Below are 22,806 nucleotides of genomic sequence, written 5' to 3' on the forward strand. Positions count from 1 at the left end.
TTATCTTTCCATCTATGATCAGGGACAAGTAACTCGTGGGTCACCTGCTTTTGAGGGATACCATTTAGTCATCACCGTTTTGTTGCTGTGACTGATTCGCCTACAGAAAATATGCACATACCACATAAGTATACGTCAATGTCTGTAATAATGGTAGATCAAATGTTTCATCTGTGTGAAACTTTTTGCTAATCGAAATGTTAAACCAACCACCAATCCATGTACATAGATGCGCTACGTAAACAAAGTTGTTGATTGATGCATCGTAATGTCCGAGTGCTGCATGATGAGATATTAAATACTGTTTATACAGTTATTGAGAGGCTAAACAAAGTTTCTTGCAAGAAGAGGAAGTTGGTGGATGCATTCAACTTGGACAACGAAATCATAGTTTCGTTTAGTGAGTGAAAAAAATGCCATAAATTTGTATTCAAAAGTTCAACTCACATTTCCTCTGCTATTTCACAACGCGATTTATAATAACATCTGTAAGTTTAAACACACGACGTACAGTAGATGTATTATTTTGTATGTATATATGTATTCCATATGTGCATAAAATATAACTCCCACCGGTGCATGTGATTGTAAACGAACGGATGTCATGTAAATGTATACCACATTTGTAAACATGGGCTCTCACATCTCTTTTATTAAGAAAATAATAATATCGTTATGAAAATAACCGTTACGAAAATAACATACCTTGAACTACATGTATAAAAGTAATGAAAAACAAATATCTGTATAGACCTACTATCTAGGGGTATGAGGGAACCGGATAAAAAGTGGAAGGGGGGGGGGGGGGATGTGTTGAATTATAATTCCCTAGACTATAGTATACATATACTATTACTTTGAAATTTCAGTCACCTAAGAAATATATCAAACCTGAAGTTTCGTGTTTCACACAAACATGTAGGTTGGCAAAACCTTTTTAAATAATGTAAATTAATCACAAGTCTGCATATGCCCTCTCATAGGCAAATGTATGCACTGTATGTATAAGTAAGATATGTATACTACACGTATGCCCTTCTCTTGACCCACATTTTGTAAACAGATATGATAAGTCTATGGGAGTTTATGAAAACATATATACATGTCATCTCATTGCAATTTATAATTTTGAAACATCAGTATTTAAATTTTCACTGAATGTGTGTTGAGACAGTTTTAAAATTCACATTGTCTGACGCAGTCTAATTACTCAATGGTATAATATAGACCTAACTGTGCAAATATCAATTATGATGATCTTTTTTCTAGGCATCAGCCTGAGGACCAAGGGAGGTTAGATAGGACCAGTGCAGGTTGAAGTGGATTTCGAGTCAACAAGTATAACAGCAAGAGAGGTACTATATTTTTTTTTTTTGATAAACATTTGTAAAGACAATTCTGAGTATATCAGATATTCATCTTTTTTGCTATATTTAAATATATTTATCTATATTTTGAACAGGTACTCCATTTACAGTAATGATGACATATCCCCTGGACCCCCACAACTCCACAAATTTAAAAATGTTTGATCAAGTTCCGAAGATTAAAGAACTACTGCAAAATTTGGGACTGGATGAAAAACATTAATTCACTTATATGAGCTCAGAGCAGTGGATGTTATACAACATACTTTAAACTATATTGTGAATTTAAGGGAAAACAAGTACATGTACTCGTATATTACAAGTACATGCCTTTTGAAAGACAATAATATTGCATAGATGTAAAGGAAATTTCAATGTTGATTATTCTTTCTTAGATATATTAGTAAAAAATGTGCACGTGATAGAATATCAATTTTATAACTTCAATCAATGTGTTGAATTTTCCTTGTAATTCAAAACTTAGTTGAAACATACATCATAGATACATTAATGTATATCAAATTTTTAGAAAAGTTTCATAATGGAACTAATTCACACACCCCCCCCCCCCCCCCCCCCCCCCCCTTATACATACAGTGAACATAGACCTTCACCTGGGGAAAACTTCAGTTGGTTAATGCAATATACATGTACATGCATTCTCAGTTATCCAATAGTGAGTTTTTGGTTCCATGTGAAACTACAATTAGAAATCTTAAACTTATGAAAGACACACCTATCTGTGAGGGTAAGATGACTCAGATGGACTTACATGTAGTGATCCATGGGCAGTCCATGGGTCTCTTTCCATTGATATTAATTATTTATTGAAATATGAAATGGTTATTTAAACATATTTGGTGTATTATACTGTATAGTGATATAAATTTCTATCAAAAAATATGTATAGGTAATAGATTTGGTCCAGTTATTACAAGAAATTGTATGAAAAATAACTAAATATTTAGGCAATCATTGCGAGTGCGAAAAGGTCAACTGCAATAGCACACACTATACATCATTCTTAAATGGCTCATAGAAACTTCTAGTATTGTGAGTTTGAATGCTCAATATGGTAATTTGGGAATGCTTAATCATTTAAGGTCAATAGTTTATCTCTGCTGACTGTATCTCTTAAAATTCATTTCTAGAAGGGAGGGGGTAGGGTTACAAAATCTGACATAGTTTCAGATTAAACCTCATTTGGTATATTTTTTTCTATTCAATATTTTAGATACTACTTGGCTTATTGTAAAAATGAAATAAAATCAGAAATTTTATGAGCAGAATTTTGTTGTTGTCAGAAAATGTATGCCTGATAGTATTTGAGAAACGCCATATTTAGGGTAAATTTGGCCAATTGCCAAGTCGAATCATGCCAATGTTTTCCTTAGATGCATTTTGAATTTCTAATCCATGTTGATTTTTTATCTGTTTGTGTTTAATTTACATAACTATATACATGTATGACAAACAATATTTCTGGTGTCAATAAAATTTTTATTGGCTTTTGTGTTAATTTGCTCAATTTTGGCATTTTTTGCCTTTTGGGGCTGCAAAAGAGGGGATTTCAATCTCGCTTTCCTCGAAAATTAACCTGATTACTTTTGTTGAATTTTTGATATGTTTTAGGATAAAGTGAAAATGTTATAATAAATAAAATTGAAAAAAATTCAATGAGCGGTTTTTTGGGGGCTAGCTATCAATAGCTACCTTAATGAAAATGTGTGGGGAGTAGAGGATATTTGTATAACTAATATCTAAACTGTGTAGTGAGTGACTCAGTGAGTGATCTACAGCAATTATTGATGCTATTATTAAGACTTGGACTTCTCTCTAAAAAGGGATTCGATCCCAAACTCATGTTGTCCAATGAGGAAACTGACGGCTGATTAACAATCTAAAGCCAGCGCTCTTTGATTTTTTCGGCTCGCAAACTTCAAATTTAAAGCCATTATTTTGAATGTGCATATACATGGGTCATAGCGTTCATTTTCAAATGTTATTTTATATCGGTTGTACATCTTGACTAAAACGTTAAACCACGCCAGCCGTCTTGCTAAAGAGATATCTCCAAATACCATCAATAATTGACAAATCATACCATTGTTCAAAGATTGTTTTATAGATGTGTTCATCATGCACGCTCCCTGAGTCGACATCAAATACACAATATATACACAACACAACAAGGGATGCTTACTCCTCATAGGCACCTGATCCCACCTCTGGTGTGTCCAGGGGTCCGTGTTTGCCCAACTCTCTACTTTGTATTACTGATAGGAGTTTTGAGATTGATCACTGTTCGTTATCTTCACCTTGCATATATCAGTGCAAACACATTTTATAGATTGTTAAAGCATCATGAATTACTATTTGTTTGTGTATCAAGGATTACTTTTAATCTGTATATCAAGGATTACTATTTGTATATCAAGGATTATCATTTGTTTGTATATCAAGAATTATTGTTTGTATATCAAGGATTACTATTTGTTTGTATATCAAGGATACTATTTGTTTGTATATCAAGGATTACTATTTGTTTGCATATCAAGGTTTATTATTTGTTTGTGTATCAAGAATTATTATTTGTTTGTATATAAAGGATTATTATTTGTATATCAAGGATTACCATTTGTTTGTGTATCAAGGATTAAGTATTGTTTGTATATCAAGAATTATCATTTGTTTGTATATCAAGAATTATTATTTGTATATCAAGGATTACTATTTGTGTGTCAAGGATTACTATTTGTTTGTATATCAAGGATTATCATTTTTTTGTATATCAAAAATTATTTGTTTGTGTATCAAGGATTATTATTTGTTTGTGTATCAAGAATTACTATTGGTTTGTGTATTAAGAATTACTATTGGTTTGTGTATTAAGAATTACTATTTGTTTGTATATCAAGGATTACTATTTGTGTATCAAAGATTACTATTTGTTTGTGCATCAAGGATATTTTTTTTATCAAGGATTACTATCTGTTTATCCAGGATTACTATTTTTTTTATCAAGGATTACTATTTTTTTTATCAAGGATTACTATTTGTTTCTGTATCAAGGATTACAAATTTTTTTTTATCAAGGATTACAATTTTTTTTTTTTATCAAGGATGACTATTTATCTATCAAGGATTATTATTTATTTGTGTATCAAGGATTACTATTTGTGTATCAAGGATTACCATTTATTTCTTTATCAAGGATTACTATTTGTTTGTTTATCAAGGATTATTATTTGTTTATCAAGGATTACAATTTGTTTGTGTATCAAGGATTACCATTTATTTGTGCATCAAAGATTACTATTTGTTTGTTTATCAAGGATTACTATTTGTTTCTTTATCAATGATTATTATTTGTTTATCAAGGATTACTATTTGTTTGTGTATCAAGGATTACTATTTGTTTATCAAGGATTACCATTTGTTTGTGCATCAAAGATTACTATTTGTTTGTGTATCAAGGATTACCATTTGTTTGTGTATCAAGGATTATTATTTGTTTGTGTATCAAGGATTACCATTTATTTGTGTATCAAAGATTACTATTTGTTTGTGTATGAAGGATTATTATTTGTTTGTGTATCAAGAATTATTATTTGTTTGTGTATCAAGGATTACTATTTCTTTGTTTATCAAGGATTACCATTTGTTTGTGTATCAAGGATTACTATTTCTTTGTGTATCAAGGATTACCATTTGTTAGTGTATCAAGGATTATTATTTGTTTGTGTATCAATCTTCTGTTATGACCTATTGTAACATTTGAACTCTAACCACCCCAACTTATCTTAAGAATGCCCGTGGGGATCCGGGTTAGAATAGGTTTTCGGTACCCCCTTGCTTGTCGTAAGGGGCAACTAAATGGGGCGGTCCATCGGATGAGACTGCAAAAACCAAGGTACCGTGTCACAGCAGGTGTGGGACAATAAAGATCCCTCCTTGCTCAAAGGTCATAGGCACGGTGCATAGGCCTAAATTTTGCAGTCCTTCACCGACAATAGCGACGTCTCCATGACTGAAAAGTTCTCGAGCGGATACAATAGTGTGGTAGTATTCTGGCGGTCTTGTAGTGAAATAGTTTGAATAATCTGTGTCTCAGGAAAGGCCCTCACCACTCCAATCCTCAGGACATTATCACTTTAACAATAGAACATTCACTCTAGCAATGAAACTGCACATTTGTCAGTTTTCAAACTATGAATATGATTGCCTGGAGTATTAAAAATGGGAGAAAAAAGACTGAATATTTACCCAACTAGATACATACTAAGGTACGAACCAAATTCACCTGTGGAGATCAATCAATTGGAGTGCATGATGATTCATTGAAAAGAGATGCGAATCCCGACAGGAAGGGTCCTTTAAATACATTTAATACAACCTGTCATTGTGTGAAAGGCTGTCTGACATGTTTCATTGCGAGTATTACACCGTTCTTGGTACACTAATATCGACTACGGATTACTTTGTTTACATCATCAAGCTATAGGGCTCACGGCGAGTATGACCGGTCAACAGGGGATGCTTACTCCTCCTAGACACCTGATACCACCTCTGGTATGTCTAGGGGTCTGTGTTTGCCCAACTCTTTATTTTGCATTCCTTATAAGAGTAATGAGATTGATTACTGTTCGTTATCTTCACCTTTCATCTATCAATGTTATGTAAAATTTAAAGGATCAACACCTTCTCATACATAAAGTAATCCCGGTAAAGCTTCTGGAGAGATACCCTACAATCCTCATCAGGAGGACCACACATCGCCCACTTTTTAGGATTAGACGGTTCTACCTTGCACGCAAGATGCATGGATCAATATTCACACAAAAAGAAACAACTTGAATTCAAACAAACTTACATGAAGATGCTTTCATTCTCATTTGACATACTATGCTCTACACAATGTGGCTGTTCTAGAGAAGATTTTAAAATGGTTCCTACCAGGTCGTGGCGATTCTGTGGTAGAAACTTGTGACTGGGAGATGGTAGGTTCCAGCTTCGATCATACTTTGGTCACGAAAAATTTCGGTCAATCTACTTCGGTAATCCATCCTGCCTTCCTCTTACACATTTTTATGGCAGCATATTCAGAATACTTGTACATGTATAATAAGCCTTTAAAAATCCGTAGACAATATGCTACGGTACATCCAGGTGTCATGCTATGCAAACCTGAATCTCTGAGTAGACACCATCTAAATCTCGATCCTCAATAAAAAAAAAAGACACAACCAATTTAGTTTTTTTTCATAAACTTTCTTTCACTTTTTTTTATTTGTTTTCCTTTGTAAAACCTGCCCTGCATGAAAAAGAAAACATAGCTTGGATATATAAACATGATGCTTCATTTAGCAGACATTACTTCTTGCAATTAGTCAAACTGTCCCAACGAGAGTCTTTAACTGGTAATCTTGAAAATGATACTTTTAAAACTACAAAAGTCAAGTTTACATCAAATCCAAGTATCAAACGCTCTTAGCACAGTTCAATATATCGTATTTCCTGCAGGTAATTTCCCATTCTACATGTCTGTTGATATACACTATATACCCGTGTGATGTTTAACATGAAAATTGTATCACCATGAAAAGATTGAGACCACGTACATGTACAAGCATTGTGTTATATTTAAACACTATCTGCAATCTTGTGAAAAAAGAAAACTTTTTATAAAATACACACCTACATTGTACATATTAAATCACGAAAGAAATCGCCCCACATAAGAAGCAGTCCATGCAAGAATCCGGGGAAAAAAAGTAGTCCAACATGAATTACGAAAAAGGTGATTGATATTTTACAAACCCAGCATTCATCTCACTCACGTGATCATTTCATGAGAAATCTCCTGTTACCATACATAGATTTTTCCACATCATTACCAAATTTTATGGACTTAATGTGTATGTGCTGATGAAGCTATCCATTATTTGGAACTGACAAATATCTAAACTCAAGTCATCCCTTTCATTAAATGTTTTAGTCCTTGTATAATACTGATGAGATACATACGAGTGATAATATGCATGTATTCGTTCTATCACCGATTCATAAGATGATGATTAAAATGACTTTTATGAATGTTACGATAATGAACACAGCTCCAATAAACTGAAAATATGTTACAGAAATATGTACATGTCATAGTATTCAATCGCAATACCTTTATGCTGAAAGACTGCACATTCAGAAATAAAACAATAGTGTTAAATGAGACAATATATGACATCAACACAATCCATGAATTACCAATCACCCGATTCTTGCACGAACTGCTTCTGGGGCACACACTATTTGGAGGCGCTTTTCTCCACCAGGTTGGTCCTCACAGTACCCTTGATGCCCTTTCTACAGATTGGACATTTCGTGAGGGCGGGGGCGCACTGCGGACAGGAGACCAGGTGACCGCAGGGTAAGAAGACGATGGAGACTTTCTCATCCAGACAAATCTTGCAGACAGTCAGGTCTTTTAACTCTTTATTCTGTTGCTTCAGCACATCGGGATCAGCTGAGAAACACAAAACACATTTCTTAGTACACGAACGGAAAAATTTCTCCCCCGTAACTTCGTTTTCTATTCTTTAATATTTTGTGCTTCTGTCTGCTTCCAACGCATGTCTGACAGCAAAACATTCCAGATTGACATAAGATGTACAGCTGTACATGCCTCTTGGCAAGGTCAAATTTAACTTGGACTCAAATAATGACCTTGACTTTTACAGAGCTTTCATATTGATCTTAGTGATGGGCAATCGGACCAAAAACCACAATCGATTATCGGCAATAATCGGACACACGTAATCGATTAATAATCAATTATAATCGGAATTGGCATTTAAGTGTTTCCCCCTCAAATTAGATGTAACAGAATAATTAAATTTATGAAAACAACATTTGAATTTTTCTTTGTTTCATTTATTCACTGGCAAATAAATCAGAATTCCAATATATCAAGTAATGGAATTTATCTATAATCTCAATGTATCGCAGATATCAGAGATAGGCTCCTTTATTTGACTGTTGAATGTCATTGTTGTTACTGTCCTTCATATCTCCTGCCATTTTGTTTGCTTATTTTTGATCGGGTTTGACATACAGAAAATAAAATTTGAACAAAGTTGAAGTGATGTCCGGATTTTGTTTGGTCAACGATGTCGGCGACTTTTATTTTGTAATCGATTAGTAGCATCGTAGGTCTTTGAACGACTGACAATCGATCATCGGTGACAATCGTTTCATCACTAATTGATCCGAGACTGAATGAAGTCTCTTATCTTGCAAAGTTTAAAAGTCATGACCGTGAAAGTTCAAAAGTCATCACTGTGGAAGTTAAAGTCATGACCAAGTTATAGAAAGAAAAAAAGATAGCAAGACAGACTGACTGAACAAAAATCGAAATATGCATCTCCAGACCTTTCCACTTCGGGAGCACAATGTATTGTCTTCCTGCCTTTGGATGGAATCTGGACTCGCGTTATACAGCGTAGTGTATTTACCCACTGTAAACAAGGTGTCTACAAGGTTTAAAGTGACTACTACCTTGTGTTGGATTACAAATTTCAGTACCAGGTAAAAGTAACTAACAAAGATCTAACGAGCAATCCTCATGCTGTTTGTCCAAAAAATTCAGTAATGTACTAGTAATCAAAGAAAGGATTAACAATAAATCCAGTAATGCAGCAGTAATCAAAGAAAGAATTAACGCCCAAATTTACCATTCACTGGGTAAAAAATGGCTCTGACAGAGTTCTCTAGGCACATTCTCTAATATCCAGGAGTACGAATCAAATGTCAGTTCTAAGATGACTTTGTTGAACATAAAATTGAAGAAAAATTTCACTCTAATAATAACTGGAGAAACAATACAATTGCTTTTCCAGATATACTTGGTATCTACGCCACTTACTCCAAGTGAGACCTTGACCTTGACAACAGGCTGCTTTCTCCTATCACTGGGATCACAAGTTCCAAGTTTGATAATCATAGTTGTCACATATTTACATTTTCTTTTGTTGTTCAGGAATTGTATCTGGTTATCATCAACAGGGTTTTTTATCGCATCTGTGATAAAACGAGCCCCTCCCACATCATTATCGCATGGGCGGTACTAACATCAGAATTACACAATAGAAACAAGACGGGGATAAATCAGTTTTCATGAAGCTACTTTTGTTGTTTCACGGGTAAAGCGTGCGCCGATCGATGTCTGGGGCGTTGAAACAGACGAGAAGTGTTATGTAACAAATACATGTATACACATACATGTACCTGTGACCGTTTTTGCAGTCAGTAATGTTAAATAGTTCTCTCTCTCTCTCATTTTTTAAAGAGTTTGCTAATGAAGTCTTTAATCCTTTTCCCACTTTAATATTTGTGTTATACAGCCACCAATATCCAATATGTGATAGATACTGCCAGGGATAATCAGTTTTCGTTAAGTTAGTTTTGCTGTTTTACGGGTAAAGCGTGCGCCGATTGATGATGGGCGTTGAAGCAGACAGGAATTGTTATGTAACAGATATACACATACCTGTGACCAGTTTTTTTCCAGTCAGTAATGTTAAATAGTTTCTCTCTCTCTCTCTCTCTCTCTCATTTTATAAAGAGTTTGCTAATGCAAGTCTTTAATCCTTTTCCTACTTTAATATTTGTGTTATCCATGTTTTCTTAAAACATTTGTACAAATACATGTATAGAATTAAATTCCTGAAAAATTATTTATGAAGCCACCAATATGTGATTGATAGACAAGGATAATAAATTTTCATTAAGTTAGTTTTGCTGTTTTACGGGTAAAGCGTATTAAATTTTATATGTACACATGCATCGTCCGACGATGGTATATGGCAATCTACCATTGTATAGAATGTATGGTTCAATGAATGTAAAATGAGAAACTTTTGATATATGTGACAAGTTGGTTATCTTCTAGCATCCTCGTAAAATTCACATTATCAAAGAGATGGGCGGTCCTTCTCTCACTCGGGCGCTCCGCACACTCGTGACAGAAGGACCGCCCATCTATTTGATAATGTGAATATTACTCGGATGCTAGAAGATAACCATTACTCGTATAAGTATCGCTTTTACCTGACCCACAAGGTGCTGACAGACACACTGCCCGATACCACATACAGTCTATGATAGGCAAGGATTGAGATTTTATTAAAATTACCATTAGAAGCTGAGGGTGCTGAGTTTCCCTTCTCTTCATTGATTTTCAGGTACTTTCTGATGTTCTCTTTAGTAAACGCTCCCCATCCTGATAAAAAAAAAAGCATTTGTATGTTAATTGTCAAGTTAAGATGATAGTGCAGGGATTGGAATCTCCAATGGCATGCACAAGATGAGTTTATATTAGTGATAAATGGGAAATATTAGACACACGCGGGTTTGGTTAGAGAATTCGGGAAGATTTCACACAAGCAGAATCATCACGGAAAAAAGGAATTCTGCGAAGATTCCTGTGAATTTCTAAATTCTACAAGGGTGCAAGAAGTTCATTCTTATTCAGTGACAAATCTGCAATACATCAATTGGTGATGAAGAAAAGTATTTTGCATGTATCATGAAAGTCATGTGCCCAAAGTTTGACTTCCTTCTCCCAAATGAGACCTGTTTGTATGAATAAAAATGAACTTGGTAAAAGAGAAGTGAAGATTGTGAGGAAAATTGATCGTATAAGTGAGAAACTGAAGTTTTGTTTTTATTGTGATTTTTCCATGGTAATCTAGTCGGTTGTTTCAACAAAGTCAGTCGACAAATAATGCTTATCTAGAGAGCTATCATTCTCGCCATGAGTGACCTGACATTTAAGATGTAAGAAGCCACTAAAGAGTGCTTATAATGCTTCAATGTATCGATTGACTTCACCGCCAGAACTGGGCAATGGGGCATGTCAAGAAAATCAATAGAAATAGCACAAACACACACAGATTTCAAAACAAAGACATAAAGTCAAATCCTGCACAATAATGCACAGCAAAACACACTTATAATGAACACACTTATAAAGAATTCACACTCTTTGCAAAATTATATTGATTCCCCTAAGAAAAGAGAATTTTGAAAATGTTTTTGGATATAACGAAGTTTACTTGTGATGAATTTTTCCCCCTAGCTATCCTGTTTTACTGTATCAGGTTTTTATGAAAGATCAAAAGTTTCAAAATAATTTTAAATCAACTCTCTTGGAATTCACTTTCATCTGACATTGCATTGCTAAAAATAGAAATGCCCGCATTAACAAAAGCATTCAAAGCTACATGTAAAGCAGTTCAATCCTAGATAAGCATCATTCAGCTGTACTTTCCGAAAAAATAAGATTTTTAAAAAATTGCACGTTTCTCCGTGTACGATCACTCTTACGTGACGCGAGGAAATATACTCGGTGTTGAAGCCGATCGCCTTAGGTGTTCTGCAGTACAATGTATAAGAATCAAACAGTTCCAAAAAAAAGAGTGGTAAACGCATTGACTTCAAACGAAACTTGGACACAATCATACGTACATAAACCATTCATTGTGTAGTGTCAATCTAATTGAAAACAGATCTTTGATCCGCTGCTGTACTTAACCCGATTTCATTCATATTGTGCGTAATGTGTATTTCATTCCGATTTTGTGAATTTGTGTAAAGACGAAAACATCAAAGGTCAGTAACAGTCATTCTCACTTAAGGCAACTGCGTACTCGCATCATTTTCTGATAAAAGTATAGACAGTGTATTCATTTCCATTCAATAGAGTTCAAACTAATAATTTATCAAATGAAATATATAGATTATCACATTTTTTCAAGATGTGAGAAATACATAAACAGAATCATAAATCACTGGTCAGAAAATGGCAGTTTTTAAACTGCATTACCAAATTTCACAAAAACTGGTTATAACATTATAATAGTATTTCTAACAATTTCATGAGACCGTTTCCTTACAAAAAATATACAAAATGTCTGAAAATTATGGGAAATATTACATGTTAAAAACTTGATTAAAAAATATATGAAAACATAGTTATTACCCTTGTATTCAATAAATATCATTCAAACATAACTATAGAATTTTGAAATACTTTATGTTAAACAAGATTTTTTAACAATAACGATCAGAAATGACTCCAATAAAAATTATGTTCCTATCATGCAAAATCTCAGGACATCACACGAGGATAGAATTACTTTAAAGTAATCCTACCCACAAGTGATGTCAGAACAAGATTTTGCACTTTCTATACTTTTATCTGATAATAATGCAAGTATGGAGAAACTGAAATCTTTAAAATAAAATGAATATTTTCCATTTTGTAGTTAGCACTCTAATGCATTATAAAACGCATTCAAATAGTAAACTTCAGTAAGAATAACTAGCAAAAGCAAGATTTAATTATAACAGAATTACAGAAGATTAAATAATTACAAAAGTACCATTATATAATTATCATCTATAATTAAGGAGTCCATCCATCTGCTCAACATCTTCAGAAAAAGTTGTAACACCAAAACAAAACAAAAATTTCTCCTCATATCCCATCTTTAGTAAAAATTGCCTTGAATTTTCAAATCTCAGAATAAATTGTTTTACCCCATTTTTAATAATGAAAAAGATTTGAGCAAAGTACATGTCGCAGGATGGTCTAACTTAATTATGATAATTTCTAACATACAGGATCAGGTATTATTGATAAACTAAAACACTATATTGTTACTCATCTATGCAATGTAACAAACACCACGCTTTAAATCATGAGGACCACTCAAATAACCAAGCTCTGTGGTAAAGCTACGAAGGCGCTACTGTTTACATCACATGACACAACTTACCTTCCGCCTTCACCAAGTCCTCTATGGCTGCTGTGACATATTTTGGTTTGATTTTTTCCTCATGGATTAGACTCTGTGCAGCAGCAGTCCGTAGGGGTGCTTTGATTGGCTGAGCCTGAACTGTACTCCCTACAAATACATACACCAAAGTTAAAGCTGACATTCTATCTAACGCTGGGAATAACAGACAGACAGGGGGACTGAGAATGGACAAAATGATCTTGACATAACACATCCTGCAACACCGTTATGACAAAATTTCAGCCGGAGATTTTTTTCCCCTTAAAACTTTTCTTCTATCGTAATTTTGAAATCTCTCAAACCATAAGACAACCTCACATCATGATCAGACTCGCACATCTCAGATGATAGTAAACAACATACTGAAATTTTCAGTCACTCCAAAGGAAGGAAACAAAGTAGAACTTTCAAATTTCAGTGTCCTCTCACAACGAACTTAGTAAAATGACAGCAAATTTTGATTGTGATGTGTGCAACAACAACCGAAATCTCAATCAATTATGAAAATTTTGGTACCATCCGTCCATGTAATCATTCCCAAATTTGGAGCCTTGTAAAGGTCAAAGGGTACATTCGATGTTCCATTTAAAGTAACAAATGGGTCAATGATAAGATATTTCAGTACTTCAATCTAGTTTATATATTTGAAATTGCATAAAAAACATAAATATAAACAATGAAATGTGTTTCTTTGTTGTTTCATCGGGTGATGAAGGTAGCAATCACTGCAGAAAAAATTTGCATAAACTGCTAACACGGGTTAAGAATTCTTTCTGCAATGCTTGCTACCTTCATTACCCAATAAAACAACAAAGAAAGCATATTATTGTTTAAATAATGATACATGTGCATATGAAATCTACTTTAATTTTTAGGTGGTTTTACCTTGCTTAGATTTGTAGAGACTTGAAGTCATGACGAGTCTCCATACCATTAACTACCACAATCATGACAGAGCCAATAGTATATCGGCTCTCTGTCCCCATTCTTTTGAGCCAATAGTATATTGGCTCTCTGTCCCCATTCTTTTTTCTCTATCCCATGTGAAATGCTTATTCAAATTTTATACAAACTAGAAAGACTTGTATATGATAGCATACAATATGCAGAGTGGAAAACTATTCCAAAAATAAACATACAAGCATTTTTTATGATTTTGCCATACGAACACACACAAAAAGATACTAAATTTTAAATTGTAAACAATTAAGTTTTCATTTCAATTTATCAGTGATTCAAGAATTTGATAGGTTTCTTTTCTAAATCTAAAATTTTAATTACATTAATCATATGACATGTGCCAATGGGATAAAGAAAATAAATGAACTGGGACATATGATTGTGGGAGCAGCTCAACCACTAATAGCGAGCGCAGTAAGTCATGTGATAACATGACACGCTCAGCTCTGATTGTACAGTTGTATACAACACACAACGTACAATAATTGGGAGCATGCTCAGATTGTGTTTCTTTTCTGGCACGCCCCATTCTGGATAATATTGTCTCTCTGCAAAGTATGGATATATGATGCATAATTACTAAACTCAGTGAAATAAAATGTCTGAACTAGAAATCTTCTATTTTGATTTATGAAATGATTTATTCACAAAATCTAATACATCTCATCCTAGATCTGATAGATTTCAAAGCATGTAATCTTTTTTATTTTACTGTAGTCATACTTATTTCCAGGGGGTCAAAATAAAAAATCATCAATACGTGGAATTTGTACCCGGATGCAAAAATTTTGTGGATTTGTATGCAGGTTTGCGAAGAGACACTTCGATTTTAGGAAGGAGAAATCCAGCATTCCCGGACTCCTCAATCCAGCGATACATTGTCCAGATATCGTAAGAAGTGATTTTAAATGTTTTGAACTAGTGTTATGAGGGTTTTTTTTTACCACCATTTAACTGATGTGCAAAATCAGTAGTTTTTACTGCATTCCTTTACATTTACAGACTATAAAATCTGTAGTCTCATGATGGTGGAATTTACAGATGTTTCTATCCTGGCAATTGATGCACTAAGCAAATTATTTTTCTTGTGAAATGTATAATTTCTTATGTCCAGTGCCAAATTAAAGAAATAATGACTATACAAGTGTGGGACTGATTGCTTTATGACATGTCTCATTTAATGGTCTGACAAATGAAAAAAGAAGAAATGAGTGGTATAATTTATGTGAGTATGCATATCTGTCTAATCCAACATGCACTGCAAGACAATTTTCTCTCTCAAAATACAGTGTCAAAATAGGCAGTGTAAAAAAACAATAAAAATACGATATTAAGAATGAAAATAAGGGCCAGAATGCCTAGTCAGATAGATTGCACAGGTGTCAGATTAGACATATATCGGATTATACAGTTCTTGGATTAGGCATGCATTGGATTACACAGTTACCAGAATAGGTAGTTTTCACTGTGCTACTAAGTGAAATGAATTTGTACCACGCTGGAAAAAAGTATATCTACAGTACTTTGATAATTATTTCACTGTTCAGTGTTCCTGCGAAGCTGAAATGCATTTATATTTTTCACTGAAACAACTTTCACCTAACACTTATACATGAGGTGGAAGGTTTCCTTGGTCCTTACCTGAGCCAAAACCGCTGTCCCCAGAGGACACACCTTTGCTGACAGTGGCCTCCGAGGTCTTGGCCACATTATTTTCTATTTCATCACAAGCTTGTGAATTTCCTGTCAACTCTCCTGATGAAGAGTTACTTGCCCCTGTCTTCTCATTGCTGGCATCTTTGTTACTGCCAACCTAACAGAGATATAAACAAACTGGTAAAACACTGAATTCTTCACATGAAGCCTGCTTTTAAGGTTTATTATCAAACATCTAGGTGCTTTACACTAACATAACTAAAGTGGTTTAACTGTCAAAAATGTTTAGGCACCTTATACTTACACAGTTAAAGTGGTCCAACCAATCAATCCCAAATGTTATTGCTATTAACTCATATTCTGTGTACATCTACATACAAAATCATCCCGTGGGGATCCGGGTTAGAATAGGTCCCAGGAACCCTTGCTTGTCGTAAGAGGCGACTAAGTGGGGCAGTCCTTCGAGGCCACAAAAACCGAGGTCCTGTGTCACAGCAGGTGTGGCACGATAAAGATCCCTCCTGCTCAAAGGGCATATGCGCCGAGTATAGGCCTAAATTTTGCAGCCCTTCACCGGCTGTGGTGACATCTCAATTTGAGTGAAATATTCTCGAGAGGGACGTTAAACAACATTCAATCAACATACAAATTCTACACTTCTAGCAACTTGCAATCAACTCTATGTAACTTAGTAAAGGAGTCACTAAGCATACAGGTTCTTCATACTAAAGTATTACTTTGAAACAATATGTTCACATAAAATAAATATATAAAATGGAATTTATCAAAGTTATCTGATCTATAGCACTTTAAATATCAAGTTCACATAAAAGATTAAATTCACACGTAAAGATGTTTCAATTATTTCTTGCCCATGCGTAAGAGCTGGTTCACAGAACTTCACATAAAAGATTAAGGTCACATGTAAAGACGGTTAAATTATTTCTTGGCTGCGCGCAAGACCTGGTTCACAGTGACTAAATTCACACATTAAGATGTTTCAATTATTTCTTGCCCATGCGTAAGAGCTGGTTCACAGTACTTCACTTACACTGTCCCCCTCTCCTTCACTGTCATCATCCTCGGCCATTTCTGCGGCTCGGGCTGCCTCCTGCACGAGGTCAATAAAGGCCTGGCCCTTTACTTTCAGAATATATGGGCATTCTGACGACCAGCGTGCGTGTTCTATCCACGGGTTGTCTTCTGGATCCCAGTTCCTGAGACCTGGTGAGTTACGGTCATCATTAACACAATTTCATTTGCATGTTCAAGCTTTGTTTGTGGCAAATACTGAACACTAATACAATATATACACATCAAATTATCATCATTCAGTTTGCAAGTGGTAGATTCAGATCTTCACATTTGGTTTTAACAGCCACTCCACATCATCACTGAAAATACCACTGGGCTTTCAATTCAAATTTTAAACAAGTAGAATAGAAATGATGTGGTATGCACTCCTGCATAAAAAATGAACAGATCAATGTTTTGTGAACTACTGCAGGTAATATATTAAGCATATAGAATATGATTATGCATGTAACATAGAGTTCACATAACAAAACAAAAAAACAACATATTTGCTTGCTATTCTCAATGAAAAGTACGAAATTTTTTTCAGTGAAATAAAGAAACATACATGTACTTCAAAACATACGAATGAAGCACATTACTGTTCTCTTATAAATTTTGATTTCAAACTTGAACCATATCGTCATGAACCTGTAAGCTTACCTATTCCACAGTGGTAACACCTACAGCAGTCCCCAAAACCTGAAACAGATGGAAACATATTACACTTATCTCTTTCCCCTATCTCTCTCTTTCTTCCTTCTCTCCTTCCTGCCAAACTTCCTCTTTCCATACTCTCTATCCAGAATCCTTTCCTCTATCCATACTCTCTATCCTGAATCCTTTCCTCTTTCCATACTCTCTATCCTGAATCCTTTCATCTTTCCATACTCTCTATCCTGAATCCTTTCCTCTTTCCATACTCTCTATCCTGAATCCTTTCCTCTTTCCATACTCTCTATCCAGAATTCTTTCTTCTTTCCATACTCTCTATCCTGAATCCTTTCATCTTTCCATACTCTCTATCCAGAATCCTTTCCTCTTTCCATACTCTCCTGAATCCTTTCTAAACTTGTCAGACATCCGTACAGTACTAAACAACAAAGAATTGCGTTCTTTTTTAAATTTACACTCCATCCAAGCTAAAATGACCCACCTGCATAATAAAACCCAGCATCAGTCATGTCGGCCGGGTGCTGTTTCATGTGTCGTGGAAAATTAGCGTAGGAAGCCAGACGGGTTGAGCGGTTTGCATACTCGGGATGTTTTACAACCATCGGTCGCCTCGGGGGGAGAGACTGTTCCTGTCCATCTCCATAATTAGCACTGGCCAGGTGAGCTGTGTTGTTTGGCGTCTCCCCTGCGGTAGCTGAGCGGGGACCATCAGCCTGCACTTCTCCTACAAATGGAGAACTCTGAGGGGGGTCTGGAAAGAAAAGAAGGGGGACTTCACATCACACACATGTATACTTACACAATAGATGAGCACGACATGAGCAGCTGTCGAGTACAAAACTCATCTCTTTCATTTCTAAAATCAGTAATCTGTAAAGTTGATGCAATATCTCACTCTAAAAACGATTCTGATCTACTTACATACTCCACTTATGGAAATTAGCTCCCATCTCGGAAGAATTTGATCATATAAACCATGTTCTGATAAATTTTACGGATACACTGAGTCTTAAGAGTTTCTAAATTTACCTTGTGTAGACTCCTCTCTTGGTATCGGGACATTTCCATCCCCACTCTGTGATAAGAATTTACAGTTAGGTGACATCCTCTGATGGATTTCTCGGGGAGAATCATGATAATTCCAGCTTCCTTTCCGAAAGTTACAAGAGAAGCAGACAAGTTCAATTCCATTGCCCTCGTAATAGAAACCAGCCTGGGCCAGCCGCAGTAGACTCGGTCCATTTGTGCTGGGGTAGTCGTGCATAGTACACAGGCGCAAAAATTCCACGGCCATTGTGTCGTGTTTAGATGGCGTACTCTCAGGCATGGAGAATTTGTTAAGAAGGGGTTCCAGAACGAGTTGCTGTGTTGCTGGATAAACTAGTACCTCAACTGGATTTCGTACCTCCACATGAGCGAACATTTCATAAAACTCTTCATCTAACAGCTTTTCAAATGATTCATCTTTCTCACCCTGTTTATTCTTTTTCAATCCGATATTTTCAATTTCTTGTGAGCTGTCTTTTACGTTTTCATATTTCAAACACGTTGAATCTCCTTGCTGCAGAAAGAATTCTTTCAAAAGGTGTCTTGTAGTGTCTTTTCTTACAGTGTTTTCTAGTGATGATAAAGAGGTTTTTCCACTTTTGATTTCATTCACATCATCCCTCGGTCCTTTAGATGGAAGTGGTACAGGTTTAGCATGGTTAATCATTGTGAACAATAATGAATTACCCATAAGTGTGTGAAAAGTTTGACAAAATGATAACATCAAAGATTCTTTAGACAAGTAACAAACAATGTCTTTGGTAATTTGAAGAAAACAAGAAAGATTTATCGACAATCTATACAGTTTCCTTTTAATTTCCACATTCAAACAGTCCTTCTGTCCAAAAAAATCCAATATGGACAACTTAAGCGGCTCCAATTTGGAGAATTTGCAGATTTGCTCGAGAGGATTCACAACTGTGTCATTAAACCTCACAAGACAACTGGGTACCTGAGGCACCCACTGCAAGAAGAATGGGCGGTCAAAACCTCCCATCCCTCGTGCACAAACCTGTAAAATATCCAAATCGCAATACTGAGAAAGAATATCTCGAAGTTCTGCAGACTCTGACATATGGTCAAGAACCATCAGGTACCAAATGAGCAAGTTCATCTCTTGCGAAGACAAATCCGTAAACCTCAGGCGACTATTCATGCATATCCTGCAGTTACATTGGTGGTTTTTATTGTCAGTATGCGGATCATGATGGCCATTTTTTCCACAACAAGAATCTCTACTTCCTTTTCTAAGACAAAAACAAAAAATTTGATTATGATAAATAAATACATTACTTCAGGTAGACAACAGACAAACTTGAGGTCGAAATCTTGAGCAAATTTACAGAAACCAATACACCTCCAGAACAATTCACCTTAGGTGCATTCATTTTATGATTCCACAATCATTTAATAACTTTTAAAGTGATGACTTAACAACGATGTCGATTGAAAAAAAAATTCGTTTGATATCTGTGTCCAAAACAATTTGTCCGGAATTCATCTGCACTAAGCACACGGGACTACTTTTCTCTGGAATGCGTCTTCCCGTTAAAAGCGCTATTTATAGAACGGGAATTTCCACATGTATTGTAAACGAAATGTATTCGTTTGATGCTACCAAAAATAAACACAACCAAAGATGTGAATAAAATACAAATTAATTTAAAGAAACAAACACACATAAGCCTAGTGATGATGTGGCAGAGCAGTAAACTTGATGATGTAGGGCACTAAATGGTAGAAGTACACGGATTGCGGTATGTATCGTCTGCTTTACGAGTTCGATAACATGAGAGAGCAAGCAGCGACTTTTGATCTGGTAAATATTAATGAAATTGAACTGCCTTATATGGGGTCAGTCAACGAGGGCAATTTAGATGAAGAGGTGTTGAGCTTTTTAATTGATATTGAAATGGAGCCGAATTGCATTCCACCATTCCTACAATACAACCATGTGCAACGTCTCGAATGCAATGCAGCATACATACATGTAAATGTACATCCAGTCACAACTTGTTCTCTTCCTTTATATCTATTTCAGCTTTTAACAATTGCACATCTAATTTGGCATATAATCCATTTAATTCTGCACAGAAACTACCTAACCCGATCCGAACGCACAGCCAGTTTTGTTGTTGTTTCATTGTTACGTGTAGGTAATCCTATACGCGCCATTTCAGAAACGTTAATTCAATCTTTTTGATGAGAGAACTATTTGTTTTTTTGTCTTAGAAAGATAATTAAATGATAAGAAATAAAACTTATAATTCTTTATCTGATGCATGTATCAAACGAAAAAATTTGACGGAAAACTTTTTCATCAATGCACTATGCACATTAATGAAGTTTTCTGTCCAATTTTTCGTTTGATACATGCATCAAATAAAGAAGCATAAGTTTCATTTCTTAATTACATAATACATTTTTTATAGGGAATTAAAAGCAGCCATTTGGTAAACATTTATCTTACCATATTACATATCTATAAATGTTTACAACAATGAAAACTGTTACATACCTGCCATCACACTCATGATTAGGCATACTATCAGATGTCTGTGTCTGATGATGATCTTGCAAGTAACTCTGAAAATATGGATTTTCATGGTATTAGTCATGTTATCTGGATGAGATGATTCACCCTTCAGATTTAAAATCAAAGGCCTGAAGGGCCACAATGGCGTCGTGCTAAGAAAGAAAAGATTATAATGAAACTATATACTGTCCAGTTTATCAATGCTTCATCCCTTATTGTATGTACACAGAGTAGATATAGCTTTATATAAATCTCAATGGAGAGTCTTCTACCTGTGAATATTTTGATGCCATTGACTACAGTCACACCTTGTTATTGCAAATTCAACAGGACTGAAATTAAATTTGAGATATCCAAGGATTTGCGATAACAAGGATAACACACACACAAAAAAGAAGTGGTTTGGACTGGCAACTCTATTTACATATTCCCGATAACGAAGATTAGCTGTACATGTATTAAAAACACACATACAGCTTTGAATTCAAGCAATACCAAGAATATTTATCCTTCATACAGGAATAATGCTTCTAATACATCTGTACAGTAGCTCTTTTCACACAAAAATTCAATTACAGATATATTTTTTTTACAATTCCATTCATTTCTTCAGAATATTTTTCAAAGGATTATTTACAATATCTAATGTTATTAAATAATGAAGATTTTTGTGATCAACCATTGCTCTCAATTATTCTCACATCTTTGCTAGCCAAGGGAGTACTCTACAATCCTTGGCACAGATGTAATTCACAAAGAACTGAAAATTTGTGCATTAAGATATTTAGTGAAAAAGTCAACTGTTGTGAGAACTCTCCTTTTAATAGTTGTAAAGGGCAGCATTGCATGTACTTGTTGATAACATAATAAAAACAAGAAATAAGTTTTAAACCAAAATTTTAATAAGAAATATGTGCAACAATGTAAACAACTATGGACCATTTGTAGTATATATCACTGCTAGCATCTCAAGAGATGAAAATCTAGTCAGATTAAAAAAAAATTTTGTTAATTCAGTAACTTTTACCTCCACAAAAACCTTTACTTGAAAGCCTTATAATAATGAATGCTTCCGTGCTTGGTTTGTTTACAATAACATTAACACGTGCCAGTGTTTATATACCGAGTTGACCAATGATTTGCAAACCTACAGATGCGTTAATACCCTACTGAGAATGCTATGTAGTCAAATAAACATTACCTACCCTAAAATATAATGACCATAAATAATCCGCGATACACTATTTCTCAGTTTAAATTTCGCCAACAGCACGCAATGTTTACAAACAAAACCCACGCTATCTTTCGTCTAGACACGCTATCGTTTCAGACATCACGTGACTTTGCAAATGTAGTTCGCATTGAAATTGGAATTTTTATTTGATTTGTTTTTATTTTTTGTGAAAGTTTTTATATGTTAAAGTAAATCAATGTGATAATTTTCATTTGTTTCTCATTAACAACTTTAAAATGTCGTAAATCATTAAACAGTACAGATATTCATACGCCATTACAAACAGCGCGGGATTTTTCCGCGGAAGCATCGATAGTCTGACACTTTCGGTTGCGTAAACTTTTCAGCTGATTCAGTCGTACACGCTGACTAGATGCCGTTCGAGCAAAGCTCGACGCC

The 22,806-nt window shown here is 34.8% G+C and overlaps 1 protein-coding gene and 1 long non-coding RNA gene across 4 annotated transcripts in view; one reads left to right on the top strand and one right to left on the bottom strand.

Annotated features, from left to right (window-relative positions):
• LOC125675311 (uncharacterized) lies at positions 1-7,193 on the top strand. Its single transcript, XR_008801885.1, has 3 exons — positions 1-400; positions 1,270-1,355; positions 1,463-7,193. It is a non-coding gene; the product is annotated as an uncharacterized LOC125675311 (long non-coding RNA).
• Positions 6,623-22,806, bottom strand: part of LOC125674089 (inhibitor of apoptosis protein-like) — a 21,580-nt gene continuing 5,396 nt past the window's right edge. Inside the window, exons 3-11 of one of the 3 annotated variants that reach the window (XM_056160394.1) lie at positions 21,156-21,223; positions 18,620-19,884; positions 18,072-18,341; positions 17,579-17,617; positions 16,893-17,065; positions 15,827-15,998; positions 13,205-13,333; positions 10,558-10,644; positions 6,623-7,890 (exon numbers count right to left, since the gene is read on the bottom strand). In XM_056160394.1, coding sequence (XP_056016369.1) covers positions 7,673-7,890; positions 10,558-10,644; positions 13,205-13,333; positions 15,827-15,998; positions 16,893-17,065; positions 17,579-17,617; positions 18,072-18,341; positions 18,620-19,884; positions 21,156-21,223 — 2,421 coding nt within the window. In that variant the 3' untranslated portion in view covers positions 6,623-7,672. Of the gene's footprint in view, positions 7,891-10,557; positions 10,645-11,750; positions 11,800-13,204; positions 13,334-14,093; positions 14,734-15,826; positions 15,999-16,892; positions 17,066-17,578; positions 17,618-18,071; positions 18,342-18,619; positions 19,885-21,155; positions 21,224-22,806 lie in introns of those variants that run through there. The other 2 variants (XM_056160395.1, XM_056160396.1) reach the window with 2 other exon arrangements.

Source organism: Ostrea edulis, chromosome 3 (assembly GCF_947568905.1).
Source record: "Ostrea edulis chromosome 3, xbOstEdul1.1, whole genome shotgun sequence".
NCBI classification, from domain to species: Eukaryota; Metazoa; Mollusca; class Bivalvia; order Ostreida; family Ostreidae; genus Ostrea; species Ostrea edulis.